Source organism: Tachyglossus aculeatus, chromosome 6 (assembly GCF_015852505.1).
Source record: "Tachyglossus aculeatus isolate mTacAcu1 chromosome 6, mTacAcu1.pri, whole genome shotgun sequence".
In the NCBI taxonomy this organism is placed as follows: domain Eukaryota; kingdom Metazoa; phylum Chordata; class Mammalia; order Monotremata; family Tachyglossidae; genus Tachyglossus; species Tachyglossus aculeatus.
Genome location: NC_052071.1, coordinates 29,973,094 through 29,990,354, shown reverse-complemented (window position 1 = coordinate 29,990,354; position 17,261 = coordinate 29,973,094). Strand labels below are relative to the sequence as shown.

Genomic DNA, 17,261 nt, shown 5'->3' with positions numbered 1-17,261 from the left:
CAGCCAATGGGATTTTCCCAGGGAAGTCATCTCCAATCTTGACTGGAGTTGGAGCTGCATTTCCACATGACCTGTCATGTCACACTGCCTCACCTCCTGCCTACCCAGCAAACTTTGCCCCACCACCAGAGTCACTGGGCACTTCAAAGACAATAGGAAGATCAATGAAGGACCCTTGGGAAATGTACTCACATCAGGAATCAGGCTATCTCAAGCAGCTCAGAATCGATTGAAGGCATCCAACCAATCATGCATTGAGAAAATGCCAATTGGGCACTTAATACTGCTACAGCTAATGATGTGTATAAGTCACTTTATTTCTCTTTAGACACATTATAGAAATCTGAATTTTCTGGGATGGCAAATCTTTTCACAAATGAAGATCTCTTGGGGAAAAAAAAGCCTCTTCCATATGCTCATATCTAACGAGAGCCCAATTTCAGATAACAGGGAAACAGAGGAAAAAAATGTAAGCAAAGAGCCTGTAAGATATGCTTATTCTTTATATATCAGTCTGTCAGCCTACCTAAATAAGGCAATTGGTATGTGGTATGGCCCAGTAATGAGTCAGATACTCTAAAATTCCATGTAGAGGTACACCTGTCCGGACGAACAAAGCTGCCTCTGGGGTTTGCAAGCTCACCAATGCATGGACAAGCCTCTTTGATTTTGTTTTATGGCAAGGTTCTAACACGGTCTAAGCCCAGCTACCTCTGATGGACAAAGCTCTTGAGATGCACCAGTGAACGCTAATATTAATCCTCCTCCACAATGGAGTAAGAGTTTGAGGAGGGGGAAAAAAAGTCAATTCCTCACACTAAGTCACTCATATGGCATTCACTTCTTCAAAACAGAGAAGGATGTTTTGATTCAAATGAAATCAGATCTGGCAGCAACAATGCTCATATTCCTTAGATTAGGGCCCAGGTTATTTTATCTACAAAGGCCAAAATTCAAAAAACAGCATTCGCATTTAAGGAAATATTTTCTTTTCAGATTGTGAACTTAGGTCATTTAAGTTTTACAGAGATTAAAACTTGGTTTATGCAAATGCTATGAACAAAAAAAAAATCCACATTTTTAAGGATTCAGCTGAACTGACTGTGTGACTTTAAAACACAATTAGAGACTGCACCTGAAAAGCTGCCTGCACACTTACTCTAGGTCTTCATTAATAAAATGATATTTATTAATCACCTTCTGAGTGCAAAAAGTTACACTTAACCCTAGAGAAGAGTAAAATAAAGGATAAGTAAGTCCCTTGCCTTCAGTGGGGCTAAAATCTAGAAGAGGTGCTGGGGGGTTGTTCAGACACACGAGGAAGATTTAAAAGACAAATAACGTATGAATACAAAAACAAAAACAAATACTAAATGAACCCCAGTGACTGAATTTCTCCATGCTTCAGTTTCCACGTGAACAGACTAGAGATTCAAAACCCCTTCTCCCTCCCCTTTGGTCTATGAGCCCCATGTAGGGCAGGGTCCTGGATGGGAGGAGGGGGGAAAGAGATGACAGGTACCCTGGTGTTCTAAGAGCCAAAGCCACATGCTGCTGCAGCTTCAGTCTCTCCTGACCCTGCTTTAACAAGGGAGTGAATAAAATTTCAAGAGCTGAGCATTGGAGCCAGAAATCCAATTGGGGATTCCATGAACCAGGTGACAGCTAGGTCTCCAATTTATTTTTCCCACCAGGCCTGTTGTTTTCTACCAGAAAAATCATTTAAGAAAAACTCTGCTCTAGCCACAGCTCTACTTGATGCTCAGAGGATGGGAAGGGTTTAATATTGTTCAACAGAATGAAACTGTGATTATGTGGCTTCAAAGTAATATTTTTATTATTATAATTTGGGAGTCTGATTTCTTTCTGGTCAACATAGTGAAAGCCTTGGAGAATTCTGGAATTCCAAAATTGTTTTCCCAAAGCAGCTCTAAATGGTATTTCAGAGTTAACAGCACATCTTATTTTAGGTTCCCATTTTGATTTAATAGACCCCTTCTTTTCAAAACTATCAAGATGGCTTTTTGAAATACTTTTCCTATAACAGGTCTTTATTTTAAGTTATTTGGGTGTTTTGCTGTAGAAATAAAGCATACCACAATTGGCCAAATCCTACCACTATTATTTATTTCCATTTAGGTAGGAGATCATTTTTAACCACCAGCAATAAAAGCCAATTATTGGGGGTGAGTTTCTGGATAACATTTCAGATCTATGAAGTCAGTGAAGCTGAGGGGAAGGAAAACTGTAGCCAAATCCATTAGCATAATACCTCCTTACTGTTTATAATGCACTTTCCTTTGAAAGTAGTCAAAAGTGTTTCATTGACATTATCTCACTAATCCTCACCACACAATCAGATAGCTCAAGGTTAAGATTTAACATCTACATTTTACAGATGAAGAAGCCAATGCTTAATACTGGCTGTGTCATACATGTAGTGAAAGCATCTCAGTGGCAGAATTAGAACTAAATTGCAATTTATGAGTCCTGGCCATTAGACTGTGTGCTCTCTCTCCCTCTGGTTTAATGTCCCCTTTTTCTAAGATGTCAGTTTAAGATACTTTCTAAATTATAAGAATGATTTTTCTGGGCTGCGTTTAGGAAGAAAAGGCAAATTATACAAAGAGGAGATGAGGACCAATTAGCCAAGAGAGCAGGACTGAGTCGAGGCATCATTGAATACCACCTTGGGTGGGCGGGGGGGGGGGGGGGTGGGGGGGGGGAAGGCAGTAAGGTAGTGCAGAGATTTGAAAAAAAACCTAACATCTTAAATCATGCAAAATTCACAAATATTCATATGGAGAAAAGAAAACACTCGAAGTCTCAGCATCTGAAAGAACATCACCAGACAAGGATTTGTCTAAAATATAGCTTTAACTTGGATCCAAGAAAACCTTTAGAGCCTTTCTAGTTCTTTGTTCCTATTACTTTTTTTAACCTCTTAGCTTAACTAATACAACCTTATTTCCTGAAAACACAATCCAGCATATTCAAAATATTATGGACACCACATTGTCTTAGTCTTCTTTAGTAGAGAGTAGATTATTGTCTACTATTACTATATTTTATATTTCTTTCATATTACAAATATCCAACACTACTTGCAAAATTAGAATTTTGCTCTCACCTTCATCACCCAGAATTCAAGAGTCAAATCCGCTATTCAGTTTTTAAGAGGGGCAGAAATCCATGATCCTGACTACATTGGTATGGCCCAAGTCCAATTATGTTTCTGCAGCTGCAAACTGAGCTAATCCCAAACTGGAAGTGGGATGGAGTTGTAAGTAAGACTGGTATATTTATGGCTGTGCTAATGTTGGCTTTGACTGCACAGCTCAATTTCTAGTGATCTTAGATTGGGTTAAAGTGACCAGGTTTACTTAAATCAGGCTAGTAAGACCAAGTGCCTAAGTATCAATAGATACTGTTGTTAGAGGGCAGTCACAGTTTGGGCATTAAAACCTCAATTGAATGCAAATTCCTTCATCTGAAATGAAGAAATGCAACCTTTCAGGACACTTGTCTGCAGATTAGTGTGTCGGTGTGAAAAGAGGCAAGCATATCTTCTGGAAAATGTTCGTGGGGGGGGGGGGGGCAAACCCACAAATTAAATTAGTCATGGCAGTTACTGTAAAATATCCTAAGAATACTAATGATACCCAGCCACAAAAATCCCAGATCCATCTAGAATCCTGTAAGTGGAAGTTTGGGTGGATTTATTGCATAATTAGATCTTGCAAGTTAAAGTTATGGATCCCTCAGATAGGCTAAATGCCTATTAATAAATGGTGGAAGGATTCTGATTCCTTCCCACCCCTTGTAAACTGGAATACGGAAAGAGAAAGCCAATTAAATAAAGAATGCTAGCAGTGCAATCAGGAATTTTAAATAAACTTCATATGTACTTCAAGATTAAGAAAACCAAGTAAATTTAACAAATTCACAACTTCAAATACCTAGCACTAAATTCCTTAAGAAAATGAAGGCAGAGAGCCCCTAATACATAATTGCAGTAATTATACCATATGAAAGGCAACAGAGCAAGCTGAGGCACCCCAGGAAAGAACAACATTTAGGCAGAATTTCCCCCAAGGTCAAAATCCTGTCCCTCCATCACTTCTTGAAGTGTCAAATATGCAATTTACACTTAGTAAGGTGAGGAAAATAAGGTGAACATAAGGTGAAAATAAGCACAAAATAAGGTGAGGAAGCTCATTGTCTCCCACCTAAGTTTGTCAGGTCACCAGAGTGAGCACGGTACTCAAAATTTTTCAAGACATTCAGCTTCTGACTCAGGTTGGTAGACAGTGGGCTTAGACTGTGCTTCCACTTGGTGCCTACTTTTCTTGAAGATGTGTTCTCTCCCTCATGGGTCAGATATTTGATTTTGTTTGGTTTATGAAACAGTATAAGAAATATATTTCTTTATTGTTTCTGTCAGGATTTCATAGGCTCTTCGCATAGAAATCAGGTCACCCTCTGTCAAGAATATGTGCACTGTAGAAATGTAATCCCTCTCACTTCTCCCTTTCCCATAGCCAGTTTTAGGGGCAGGCAAAATGGGCAGTGCCTGAGGCTGCCAGTTTGAAGGGGCCACTGTTTCCAGGAGCCCCAAGGCTTCTTCCGACAGAGCCTCTGCAATGTCTCTCTCTCTCTCCCCGGCCCAAACTGTGTATATGATTGAAAGTCCAGGTTGAGGTGGCATTGTGGCCCCAGGGGGAACCAGAGAGGAACAGTTGGAAAAGCAGAGCAACTCATCCATTTCAGTATTCCACTCCTTAAAGGCTCAATAAAAACGGTTTATTGATTAAACAGTCCCCTTCTTGGACCGAAGTCAGGGGATTCAGAAAGATCAAGGTTTGGGAATACTGGCACAGTAGGAAGTTCTGCTCACTGGCCAGCTCTCTTCTCCCCAGACCATCAGGTGCCAGCTTGCCTGTAGCCACAATAAGTGCCCGCTCCAGCCCTGCTCTCTCAAACCCCAAATTGTCACTTGACTGCTGTGTGACCTTGGGCAAGTCACTTCACTTCTATCTCAGTTTCCTCATCTGCAAAACAAGGCTCAATACCTGCTCTCTTTTCTACTTAGACTGTGAGGGACAGGGACCATGTCAGAACTGATTATCTTGTATCTAGCCCAGCACTTAGAACTGTGCTTGATAATAATTATTATTGTACTTGTTAAGTACTTACTATGTGAAAAGCACTGCTTTAAGCATTGGGGTAGATACAAGTGAATCAGGTTGGGCACAGTAAATCCGGTTGGGCACAGTCCCTGTTCCACATGGGGCTCACAGTTTAAGTAGGAGGGAGTAGGATTTAATCTTCATTTTTACAGATTGGGTAACTAAGGCACAGAGAAGTAAAGTGACCTGCCCAAGGTCACTCAGCAGGCATGTGGCAGAGCTGAGATTAGAACCCAGGTCTTCTGACTCCCAAGCCTGTGCTCTTTCCACTAGGCTATGCTGCTTTTAAATGCTTGACACATAACCACCATTTAACATGCCACAATTATTAAATTGGAGTTTTGAGAATTGTTTTCCCCTAAACCCCCTTCCAGATTTTTCAGATCCATTTTTGACTATCCCTGCCTCCACATGCATGGTAGTTTGCAAGGTCATCTTCAGTTTTCCACTCATTCCTAGTCACTTCGTTCCAACTCAGCTGGTCTGTCACTGCTCATCCCCCCAAAAAAGCTCTGCCAGAGAGAACACATTGCCTTGAGTGGGCTGGGCTCTCTAACATTCCAATTTCTGAAAAGCTAAAAGTGGATTAACATACACCAGAATAGAAAGAAAAATATTTTGGTTGGCAAACTACGAGTTCGGGTCCAATTTGAAATATATGTGGGCTTTTAATGTCTTTAATGGGTTGGTTTTAGGTTCAGTTGTGATTTCTTTGGAAGAAGGTATTTCACTGAAAGAAATATGGTGAAAATAGCTGATAAATGGTAACGCTTTTGGAGACCATCTCTGACTGTGATCATGTAGCTAATGTGCCACTCACTATAGCTGTTTAGTGGGTAGCTTAAACAAGTTAATTGTGTCAGCACCTCAACTTTGTCTCAGCACTTTCTGCAATGCCCCTCAAACAAATGCACGTGACAGGGATTAGGGCTCTCTGTTGTTAATTATCCTAAAATACTTATGTCTCATATCTCAGAGCCATTTTAAAAAGAAAGAGAGGCCAGCTGGTTTCATTATGCCTCCCCTGAAGTTATTGCCTGTCTTCCTTCTACATACACTTTGTTGAGAGACCAGGTTATCAATACCTGGTCTGCCATGAAATGTAGCTGAACTAAAATGAAAATTGTTCAGACTTAGAATTGGGCTCCTCTTCGATCTAGCTAAGAGGAACTTTGTTAATGCTTGGCATTGAGTGGTTCCTAACCAAGTTTCACCTTCAGGGTCACATCTTTTCAGCATTTGTTTTTTAAGTAGGATTTACATCATAAGCTTTATAGCACCCTCAGGCCTACGATGAACAACATGTCTGCCAGATAAACGACAGCTAAGTGAAAGGCATTTTTCATCAAATTTTGCAAAGCCAAGCTCTGATCTGCAGCTGTTTGCAAACTGAATACAGTTTTTGATAAGTACAATCCCCAACTATTTTGTTTCAGCAGATCCTTTCATATAGTGAGTCTCAGAAATAACAGAAAAACAATAACAACAAAAAAGATAGAGCTCTTGGAAGAACTAATGTACAGTGCAAACACAAAGAGAAAAGAAAAAAATACACATATATAAAACCAAAGGAAAAATAAGCAGGTCAAAACTCTGTACTTTCAAATAATGGTGGCTGAAAGATAGTTTAGAGGGAAGTCATCTTTAGGCAAAATAAAGCAAAATAATAATAATGGCATCTATTAAGCACTTACTATGTGCAAAGCACTGTTCTAAGCACTGGGGTGGTTACAAGGTGATCAGGTTGTCCCACGGGAAGCTCACAGTCTTCATCCCCATTTTACAAATGAGGGAACTGAGGCACAGAGAAGTTAAGTGACTTACCCAAAGTCACACAGTTGACAATTGGCGGAGCCGGGATTTGAACCCATGAACTCTGACTCCAAAGCCCGTGCTCCTTCCACTGAGCCACACTGCTGTGGTGTTTACTTCATCTCTTAGCAAAAAAATGCTTTAAGAATTCTGTTTACTCATCTACAATTACAGATATGGAAAAATCTGACTGCATTGCTTGACTATGTAAAGAAACTAAGCTCATGTTTGAAATTAAACTCACCTAAATTCATGAAATAGACACTTCATTTTTAATTGGAGCTATTAAACTTAAGTTCTCTGTGACACAGATAAGCACTACATGATACCCAACTTTAAGAACTATAATTAATATGCTTGTTCAAGGAGTGTGTCTGTTAGCATGATATATTTTTGGAAATATTATCTAACTGAAAGCAGCATAGTTTTTTTAAAAAAATAAACCTCATGCTCTTATGTTTCCATTTAAAACAACTTATATAACCAGTTAGCAAAAGACTCCTCCTTGAGGCTAAATTTTTTTTAATGAAAAAAAAATCCTGAGGTTGGTTCTAAAAACAAATTGATTGGGTCAACAAGGACTAAATAATGGACATGCATACCCTTCACTGAATGTACTCTAGCCCTAAGGAACTTCATTATATTTGAGAAGAAACTGATATATGTGTTGACACGTATTATAGAGGAGTGCTATAGAAGAAGAGAAAGAGACAAAGAGATGGAGAAAAAGGGAGGAAAGACAGATAGGTAGGATATGAATGAATGAGAGTATGAACTAGAATGGGAACCAGGTACTGAACTTGGACAATGGGCTTAGGAAATCACTGAAGTTCTACTTAGAAGTGCCCAATCTATAATAGCGTATAAACAGTGTATAAACCGCTTCTGAAAGCAGTCCTGCAGAGGAATCAGATTATACCAAGCTCTACACTAACAAACTTCAAAGCCCCTTTAACTTCAAATGTAGCCTCATGAAGAATACTTTGCAGTGGCCCAATCCACCGAATCCAGACAAATGAGTTTTGGAGACCCTTTCACATTAGGAAACTCTTATAATTTCTAAACCAAAAGGGAATGAAAGGGGGTATCAAAACCCTGTCTCTAATACTGAGAGGCAAGTTTTAATCCTCCACAACACAAGGTGAATTTTGGTTTGTCCCAATACTGCTCAGAGAAGCAGTTATCACCCCATGTGAGGAGGCAGTGTGGCTTAGTGGAAAGACCACAGGCCTGGGAGTCAGAGAACCTGAGTTCTAATTCCAGCTCTTCTGCTTGCCTGCTGTGGACAAGTCACTGAATATCTCTGGGCCTCAGTTTCTTCATCTGTAAAACTGGAATTCAAAACCTATTCTTCCTCCTACTTGGGCTGAGAGACCCTTGTGGGAAAGGGACTGCGTCCAATCTGATTAACTTGTATCTAGCCCAGTACTTGGCACATAGTAAGTGCTTAACAAATACACTAATAATAATAATATCTGTACTAGAAAGCTGATTAGACTCTGTGGCCTGGAGCTTTTAAAGTTGGTGATCATCAGTAAATAATTTGCACTGTAAATCAAAAATAAGCCTCCTCCAACATCCCCAAGCCCTAGTGGCATACCAAATGTCCTAAGGTACAGTGACAAAAATGTCTCATCTAGAGCAGTCTTTGGGGCAAATAAGCACTTTATTCAAACTGTTTCAAGACAGCCCCAGAAGAGTGAACTGCACCAAAGAAGTAAAACCCTGCTCACCCCATACTTGAGTCTGCACATGTCAACAGAAAACTCCTGGCCAACAGCATCCAAACCTGTTGCCAAATAAAATAAAATCATTAAGTACACCTTTAATCTGCTCTGGGGAAGTAGAGAAGGATGAGGTGAAGAAGAGGAAGAGTGATAAATGGCCATTGACATCATCTCTTTTCCATAATTAAACTACCCTAAAAAAATTGAGGCCCATGGAAGCATTAGTTCATGAAAGATGCTTCACAATAATCTTCAATATGACGTAATTAGGATTTGGCTTCTATCTGTTGAAATACTGATAGTTCATTAAAACTCATACCTGATTCTTAATTCATAATATTAAATGTAATATGCCACTTTTCAATAATTAAGGTGGGCACAGTTCCAATCTTAATCCCCACTCTAAACACTATGAATATTGTTGCTTTAAAAGAAAACTTGGCAAGGAACATTTGAGCCTGGGATTTATACAATGATCGCTGGAATGCAATACTTAATCATATTTACCAAATTAATATTACCTATTGAGAGCATAAGGCAAGACAAAGATCTATGCAGAAAACGTATCTTGAAATTGTCTCTTCGACTGGGCATTCAGACTGGGTTTACCCAAAAGCCAAAAAATGGTTTGGAGAGGATTTTAGGACTACAATTAGGTCTTATTTCTTAGCCATTTCTGTCTTATCAAAGACTTCAAAGCACCAGGCTGCTGTCTTCTATACTGTTGAGGTATTTTCCATTAAAAAAAAAAACCCAAACAAAAAAAGGCCTTCCTAATGACCCAGTTTTTGACTAGATTATGAAACAGGTCTTAAAATCCTGCCAACACCCATGAAGAAGTACAATTCAGATGGAGAATCTTGGGCCAAACAAGAATTTTTCAGGAAATCACTTGCCTTATGTAGACACAACCTTAGTACAGTGCTTTGCACACAATACACACTCAATGAATATGACTGAATGAACCTAAATCAGCCTCAACAAGGATTCTGAAAGTGCTGGGAAGTCCAACACATTTCAAGTGAGGAAGGTGAGCTATGCTAAATAAACCCCAGGGAACATAAGAATGAAGTCTACTTTACAAATCGGGAGTGGAAAAACAAACAAAAAACACCCCACCACATTCAAGGTTTTGAAAGGATGTTTGAAAGTCCTTTGGGAAGTGAGCTCTGTAGATGTGTTTACTTTGTACTTAACAAAAACATCACATGATTGATTTTGTGTGTATACAATTTTTCTTCAGATGTTTTAATATTGTATTTCTTTTAAATGTTTAATCTATGAAATATCTTTCAAGTTTTACAACATCAAAAGCAATGGGATCTCTAAAAGTCTTATTGAACTTCTACTTGCAGAACATACACAGTACTACATGTGCTATTTGAATAGTCTCCCTGTGTTAAGTGGAGTGTGAAACATAAGGCACAGTTGTCACATCCTAACGACTACTGCATCAATGTTCTCACAGACTTCCCTGCCTCCAGTCTCTCCAGTCCAAATTTCACTCTGCAACCGGGATAATTTTTTCTAAAACGTCATTTTTTGCCCATCTCCATGCTCCTCAAAAATTTTTAATGGCTGCCTATTCCTCTCCACATCAAGCATGAGCTCCTTACCACTACTTTTAAGGCACTCAATCAAATCTTTTTCCCCTACTTGCCCTCACTCGACACCCATCATTCCCCAACTCACAAGTTTTACTCCTCTCAAATGAACCTACTCTGCCTCCTTCTCTCTCTCTCTCTCTCTCACCATCAATTTCCTTTTAACACTTTACTTCATATCTGAATTTCCCTTCTCCATAATAACCAGCAAACCTGGCCCAACTCTTAGCCCATTTTCAACTCTTCATCTCAGTGTACTGTTCACTTTTGGCATAAGACCCAAACCCACTCTATTCTCACTCTAGGTTGGATGACCGAACCCTACATTCACATTTGTTCCATCTAGTCATAGCTTCCTTACCTCTAGTTACAGCTTCTCTACATATATTTTTACTCAAAGAGGCCATATAGAAATAATTACAAAAAAGTAAGCAGTTTAGGGTCTGTCCTTCAATCAACAAGTATTTCGTGAGCCACCATTAGACACATTGGGCACTTTTCTGGGCCCAAGGGTAATGCTAAAAACTGGACATTCCACTGCCTTAAGGGAGCTTCGAAATAGGGGAGAGAAGACAATGAATAAAGTTATGTTCTTATTTAAAATAACAAGAATGTGTCAAGAGAAGTGAATGGGTTTTAGATTTTTCAGGCTGGTTGGAGACAGGGTGGGATTAACTGGAGAAAATTCCTCTCCATGTATCGGAAATGTTTGTAACTGATTTACATAGTGGTGCTCTGCATTTAGAGCAATTCCACAGAGATGTGGGAGAAAGAAGCAAGTTGTGCAACCACCTCACTAATGCTAATCATTTATGGAGTGCCAGCAGCACTTCAAAAGCAATCCAAAAGAGAGGAGGCGATTCTTACCCAGTTGGCTTACAACGAATCGTTTCTGTAAAAAAGAAACATGATAAATGAAGTGTTAAACACCAAGAAAACAACACTTTCAGTAAAACCACACCAGCCCAAACTGGGCAAGTCTCCCACAGCGCCTAATGTTTCAGAAGCTTTCATTCTCTGAGCAATTTCATCCCCAGAAGTTTTTCTTTGTCAGAGCTACAAAGGATCGCCAAGCTCATGACTTCCTATAAGTCAGGTGCAAGTAAACACCTGCTTCCAGAGTAAATTCACAGGAAGTCAGCGAAACTATTGCAAACCACAGGGTCATCACTACCACATGGTATGTGGATCTGATACCTTGATATGCCTATTCAGTAACCACTAGAGCCATTTTCTTGTGAATGACAGAAAAGCAGTATTTGTTACCCAGTTTGGGTCCCCCAACAACAAGTGCCCAACTTCTTGGAATATGGAAGAATTGCCAGTCAGGCACTCAATACATTGCTCTATGATAGCAACAACCAATTAACTCATAAACCTGCTTGGCGATGAACTGCTCGTCTGAGAAACATCAGAATAAATATTTTGTTTCCTGGGAATTGTCAGGCCATTTCATTTTTATTCAAAAAGAAAATATTGACTGATCTTCTGTTTTCTGGCTTGTCATTTTTTTTCTTAAACAATGAATACAATTTTCTGTAAAGCACAAAGTTTTAGCTCAAGTGAGCCACTAAAACCTCACAGGACAAGGTATAGAGTAGGCCCAGTCCAAATTAACTATTTAAGCATACATTGAGTTTTTTGTGGGGGGTTGAGGCTTAGTTTTTTCCTCTTCAGGAGTTAACTCCATGAGGAGTTCACATCTGCCAGTTTTAAGATTCATGCATAACATAAATACCTAAACAGAGTTTGCTAAAAAAAAAAAAAAAACAACCTCAGTGTCTCAAATGCAGACTATATCCATTTAGTCAACTGTCATCATTAATCACAGGCAAAAAAATTCAACTATTTAATAAAATTTCATTCAACTGGACATGCAGTTGTCCACATTTCCTTGAAGAAAATACATTTTTCACATAAATTTCCTTTTACCTTTGCTTGAAAAGTTCATAGAATTGTATCAATTGATGCATTAGACAATATCAAACTTACCACATTTTTGTGGACTTTGTAGTGCTCTATTAGGATCTAATCTACTATAACAGTAGAATATAGATCATTTTTATAATACAGTACTTAGTTGTTCAAGAAATCAGGGCTATTTTCAGGGTTACTAATAAAACACAATTAATTTGAGTGGCATGATGTTTCGGTTTTAAGCGTTGGGTGAATATGACCTCACATGCCCTTTACCATTTGGAATAAGTATTTGCTTTCTGTCATCAGCTGGCAGTCTTTAGCCTTATACATTATTAGTAGTAAACTAACTACTTAAAGTATCTTTGTACAATCTAGTTGCCATCCAAATTTCTAATTACAGAATATTTATTGTAAGTATTGCTTTCCAAATTATAAAGTGATGATTCAAAGAAAGAAAATGATATATGAATAGCAAAAATCTCCCTATTTGTTTACAGAAACCTGGTGTGCCAAGTCTCGATTTACCAAACCATTCTGGAAAATAGCATATTTCAGACAATGATTTTTTTAAAAAACGTAGTCTGGAGACTTAATGGAAAGCTAAAATGTGACAAAACAAGGTGCAAGACAGAAACTAGGAAATGATTACTTGAAAAAATTTACAATGTAGCCATTCTCAAAGTAAAATTCCCTGGTTTTAGTCAACTTTTACTAGTTTTCCCTCTTGGCATTCATTGGAAAATAAAACCTTCACTATTCCTAGAGCCATTAATACACAGACACATATTAAGAAACACCATATACTCATGAAGAATGTGAATTCAAAGTGTAGTTCATGCTCACAAGCACCTAAACTTTCCAAAGTTTGATTTGCTCCAAGCTTGGAAATCCCAACCAGCAACAAGCTTTAGTACGGCTGCAGGTCTTTTCGACCTGCAGTTTGCAAGGATTTAACCGCAGGAAAACAGTCTTGTCGCTGGCCGGTGTGTAGATTGTTTTGCTTATCCTGTCCCGTGTGGGAAAGGAGCAACTCTATTTAGAAACAGGGACCAAGTCTCCGGGGCCTAAGACTTTGACAAGTCTTTGACAAGTTTTCAAGTAAGGAGTGAGGGCGTGCTGGGACCCCTGGGGGCGGTGGGGGGGGGGGGGGGAGAAAAAAAGAGACAGGCATGACTGAGGGAGGGACAAGAAGCAGCCTCAACCCCGCAGCAAGGCGGAGCAAGCATGCCCAGGGAGAACCCAGAAGCCCCCCAACCCCGCAGACGGCACCCCTACTTCTGTGTTTCGCGGATCCATGTACCTGCAGCCCCTAAACCGGGATGCTAATCTATTTGCAACTCCTCCCCGTCCCCCCACCTCCGTCTCCATGGCAATTGTTACCCGGTTTACACCCAGCGGCCAAACCCAGTCCCCTGCCTGGTAACAGCAGGGTGGGGGGCTGCAGGCAGAACCCCTCCTCTGGTTCCCTCCCACTTCGACCCTCCAGATCCCAGCCCGAAGCTCCAGCTACCCGCCCCCCAGCAGCCGGGGGGCACAGGCCGGGCCCCGAGGCCCCCTCCCCTCTAACCCTCTCCTGGGCTCCGGGGTCGGTCAGAGCCCCCCGCCCCCATCTCCGCAGCACTGCCCGGTGCCCAGGCCGCGCACGGGACTTGGAGGGGCAGAGAGAGGCCTTTGTTCTCCCCCAGGGCGTCCGAGGGGGGCTCAGAGCATCCTGTGCCAGGCAAAAGGGAGCTGGCAGGGGGCGCGGGGAGGATGATTACTTTTTCCACTCCAAGCGTGGGACCGAATAACCTCCCCACAACAATGGGCGAAGGCGGCAGTGTAGAGGAAGGAGGGGGAACGCCACCTTGGGTTTGCTTCTTTGTTTTCATTTAGGGTAGGGGGGTGTTCTGGATGGTGTTCCTGGAATCAAGCAATTCTCTGAGTGTGTCACCAACAGTACATTTGTTGAAACGCAAGCGTACATACACACACACACGCACGCACACACCCCCCCCACACCCCCCACACCCCATCTCAATTCTCTGCGCTCCGGAGCTGCAGTATCCATTCCCCGCATTACTGACAATGAGAGTCCGGACAGAGGGGGAACAGAGCGAGTAGCGTGGGGAGGAGACGGCTCGATGGGGGACAAAAAGGGAAAAAAAAGTGTTTAAGACTTAAGACCCCCCCCCAAAATAAAAATCAACAAGAGGTTCTGGATGCTCATTTCCCCTTTCCCTTGCCCACTTAAGGTCACCCCCGGAGGGGAAGAGGAAGCCTGGAGTGGGGAAGGAGGAGGAGGAGACTTCCACGGACTTACCCTTTGAAGCATCTTTCTCTTCTTTGGTCTTGATCACCTTTCCACTCATAGATCCCAGTTTGATTGTAAAATTTCCCCCAGGAGACTGAAGCCCTCGTAGATCCGGCCGGACTCAGAGTCTTTAGGAAGGCAAATCCTGGCAGCAGAAATTACTCTCTCTTTCACTCCAGTGAGGAATCCGCTTTCCCCACCACCACCGCCGCTGCCTACACAAGAGAAGGGAGGAAAGGAAAAAGGGTGAAGGAGAAGCAGCAAGATCTTGGGCTTCCGCAGGAGGGATCCTCTCGCCTTCCTAAAGAAGTGAGAGGGACTAAACCGGTTTTCCCTCCCTCTGGCGTGGACACTTCCCCCTCCCACCTCGTGCCAGATGAAGGCGAAAAAGCGCAACTCCATAAAACAATGCGCCCACTCCCCCACCTCCTCGGAGCCTGGGGCTGGACGCGAAGAGTGGATTTATCGAGCTATTTTTTTTTTTTTGGCGAATTGGAGGATGGTTTCCCCTGCTTTCCTCTTACCTGTCCTCCTAAATAACGAGGCAGAAACCCCAAAGAACAAAAAAACATTTAAAAATCATCAGCAGCCTGGGATGGGGAATGTTTGAATCATAATAATAAGCGCTTAGTACAGTGCTCTGCACACAGTAAGCGCTCAATACGATTGAATGAATAATGATGGCATTTGTTAAGTGCTTACTGTGTGCCAAGCACTGTTTGAACATGTGCTGAGCAACGTGTGATCGTGTCACCCTGCAGGAGAGCCTTGATTTCTCGCCCCGCCGGGAAGTGGGAGCCAATGCGGGTGGGGAGGAAAGAGAAAGAGTTCATGACAAGATGGATAGCATATTAGGATTGGATAACAAGCCATGAGTGCCAGCTGCCATCCGGGTAGGGGCAGTCCCTGACGCCGGTGTCCCTTACCTGTGTTCTCTCCCTCCACCCAAATCCCGTCCTTCGATCCCCTTCTCCGCCTCGCAATCAGCTGCGAAGCCAGAGGAAGCGGCGCATTATATAGAAACAGAAAGGGGCGGGGGGATGAGAAGGAGGGCGACCCAACCCGGGTAATAATACTAATGATGGTATTTATTAAGCGCTTACTAAGTGCCAGGCACCGTCCTAAGCGTTGGGGGTGGATCCAAGCAAATCCAGTTAGGGACAGTCCCCGTCGTCTCACGGGCTCACGGTCTCCACCTCCTTTTTACAGATGAGGACCAGAGAAGTGAATTGACTTGCCCATGGTCACACAGCAGACCCGTGGCAGAGTCGGGATTAGAACCCATGACCTTCTGATTCCCAGGCCCGTACTCTAGAAAGCAGGTCCTCTGCAAGGGGGGAGGGGGGTCAGACGTCAGGCGGAGGATGGAAATAATAACAACAATAATAATGTTGGTACTTGTTCAGCGCTTACTATGTGCCGGGCACTGTTCTAAGCGCTGGGGTAGATACAAGGGAAGCAGGTTGTCCCACGTGGGGCTCACAGTCTTCATCCCCATTTTACAGATGAGGTTACTGAGGCCTAGAGAAGTTAAGTGACTTGCCCAAGGTCACACAGCTGGCAAGTGGCAGAGCTGAGATTCGAACCCATGACGTCTGACTCCCAAGCCCGGGCTCTTTCCACTAAGCTACGCTACTCTCTTAGCCCTAAGAGACCCGAGAAAGGCGAGGGAAGGGGACAGGGCTGGGGGGCTAGGGGAGGGAGGGGTCTGGTCGCCCTCCAGAGCCCTCGCCCTCCTCCCTACAGTCCTCACCCCAAGCCCACAGGGCACCTGCGTCCCATCCTCCCCAACCCAGCCCACGTTGGGGGCAAAGAACACCATCACCCCCCCACACACACACCACCACCACCAGCCCCTCTCCCCAACCGCCAGGTCTTGCGGCTGCAGGGTTGTGCGAGCACATTGTAATCGACACGTTGTGGCTTCTGCTAGCAACAGCTTTACCCCGGGCGCCCCTGGCACCACATTCAACGAGCCCCCGGAGCCTTAGCTCAGAAAGCTCCAAGTTGAAATGCCTTTTGCCAGCCAAATTCCCCCGGGGAGGAGTTGGGAAAGAGGCAGGGGTCTGTCCTAGTGAGGGACAGGCGAGATCCGCAGCTCCCCGGAGCCCGGGGAATATTACGGTCCTTATCCTTTCTTCCCTTCCGCTGCTGCCGCTCGTCGCTTCCTCCCCGCCTTTTTCCTGCTACCTTTCTTCCTCAAAATGCCGTCAGGGAAAATCGACTTGAGGGGGGCAACCGGCCCGGGACGGTGAAGGAGGATATCACCTTGCCAGGGATTCCGGTCCGGAAACGAAAAGCCGTTATCCGCCCTGGGGAAGTCGGATCCGAGCGTCGCGGGGGGCTACGCTCGTGACCGAGCAGAGAGGGAACGGAAAGGAGGAGGAATCTGGCCATAAAGGTTCAATAATCATTAAAGGGGGTGGGAGGCGAGAAAAGGAGGCGAAAAAGAAAAAAGAGGCCCCAAGCTAGCCGTGCAGAAAGAAGAACGATATGGGGAGGCCGGGGCCTGTTCCCGAGCTACTCGGGGGGCTCCTCTGGGAGATGCAGGATTCTTTGAATTGGGATTGCATGCCAGGGTCCAACCAGCGGAGCGCTTATCACCAGGCCCTGGACAACTGAGGTGATCAGTGGAGACATAACCGCCTCTCCACCCAGGAAACCAGTGTCCCCTGCTCTCGCTAATTCGGTTTGGTTAATGACATCAAGTGGGCGA

General features: G+C 42.9%; 1 protein-coding gene across 5 annotated transcripts in view; it reads right to left on the bottom strand.

Annotated features, from left to right (window-relative positions):
• Positions 1 to 16,894, bottom strand: part of FGF13 (fibroblast growth factor 13) — a 359,287-nt gene extending 342,393 nt beyond the window's left edge. The window contains exons 1-2 of one of the 5 annotated variants that reach the window (XM_038748477.1): positions 16,814 to 16,894; positions 14,555 to 14,760 (exon numbers count right to left, since the gene is read on the bottom strand). In XM_038748477.1, the coding sequence (XP_038604405.1) occupies positions 14,555 to 14,603 (49 nt within the window). In that variant the 5' untranslated portion in view covers positions 14,604 to 14,760; positions 16,814 to 16,894. Of the gene's footprint in view, positions 1 to 14,554; positions 14,795 to 15,069; positions 15,152 to 16,668; positions 16,764 to 16,813 lie in introns of those variants that run through there. The other 4 variants (XM_038748475.1, XM_038748480.1, XM_038748476.1 and 1 more) reach the window with 4 other exon arrangements.
• Positions 16,895 to 17,261: the final 367 nt, after the last annotated feature.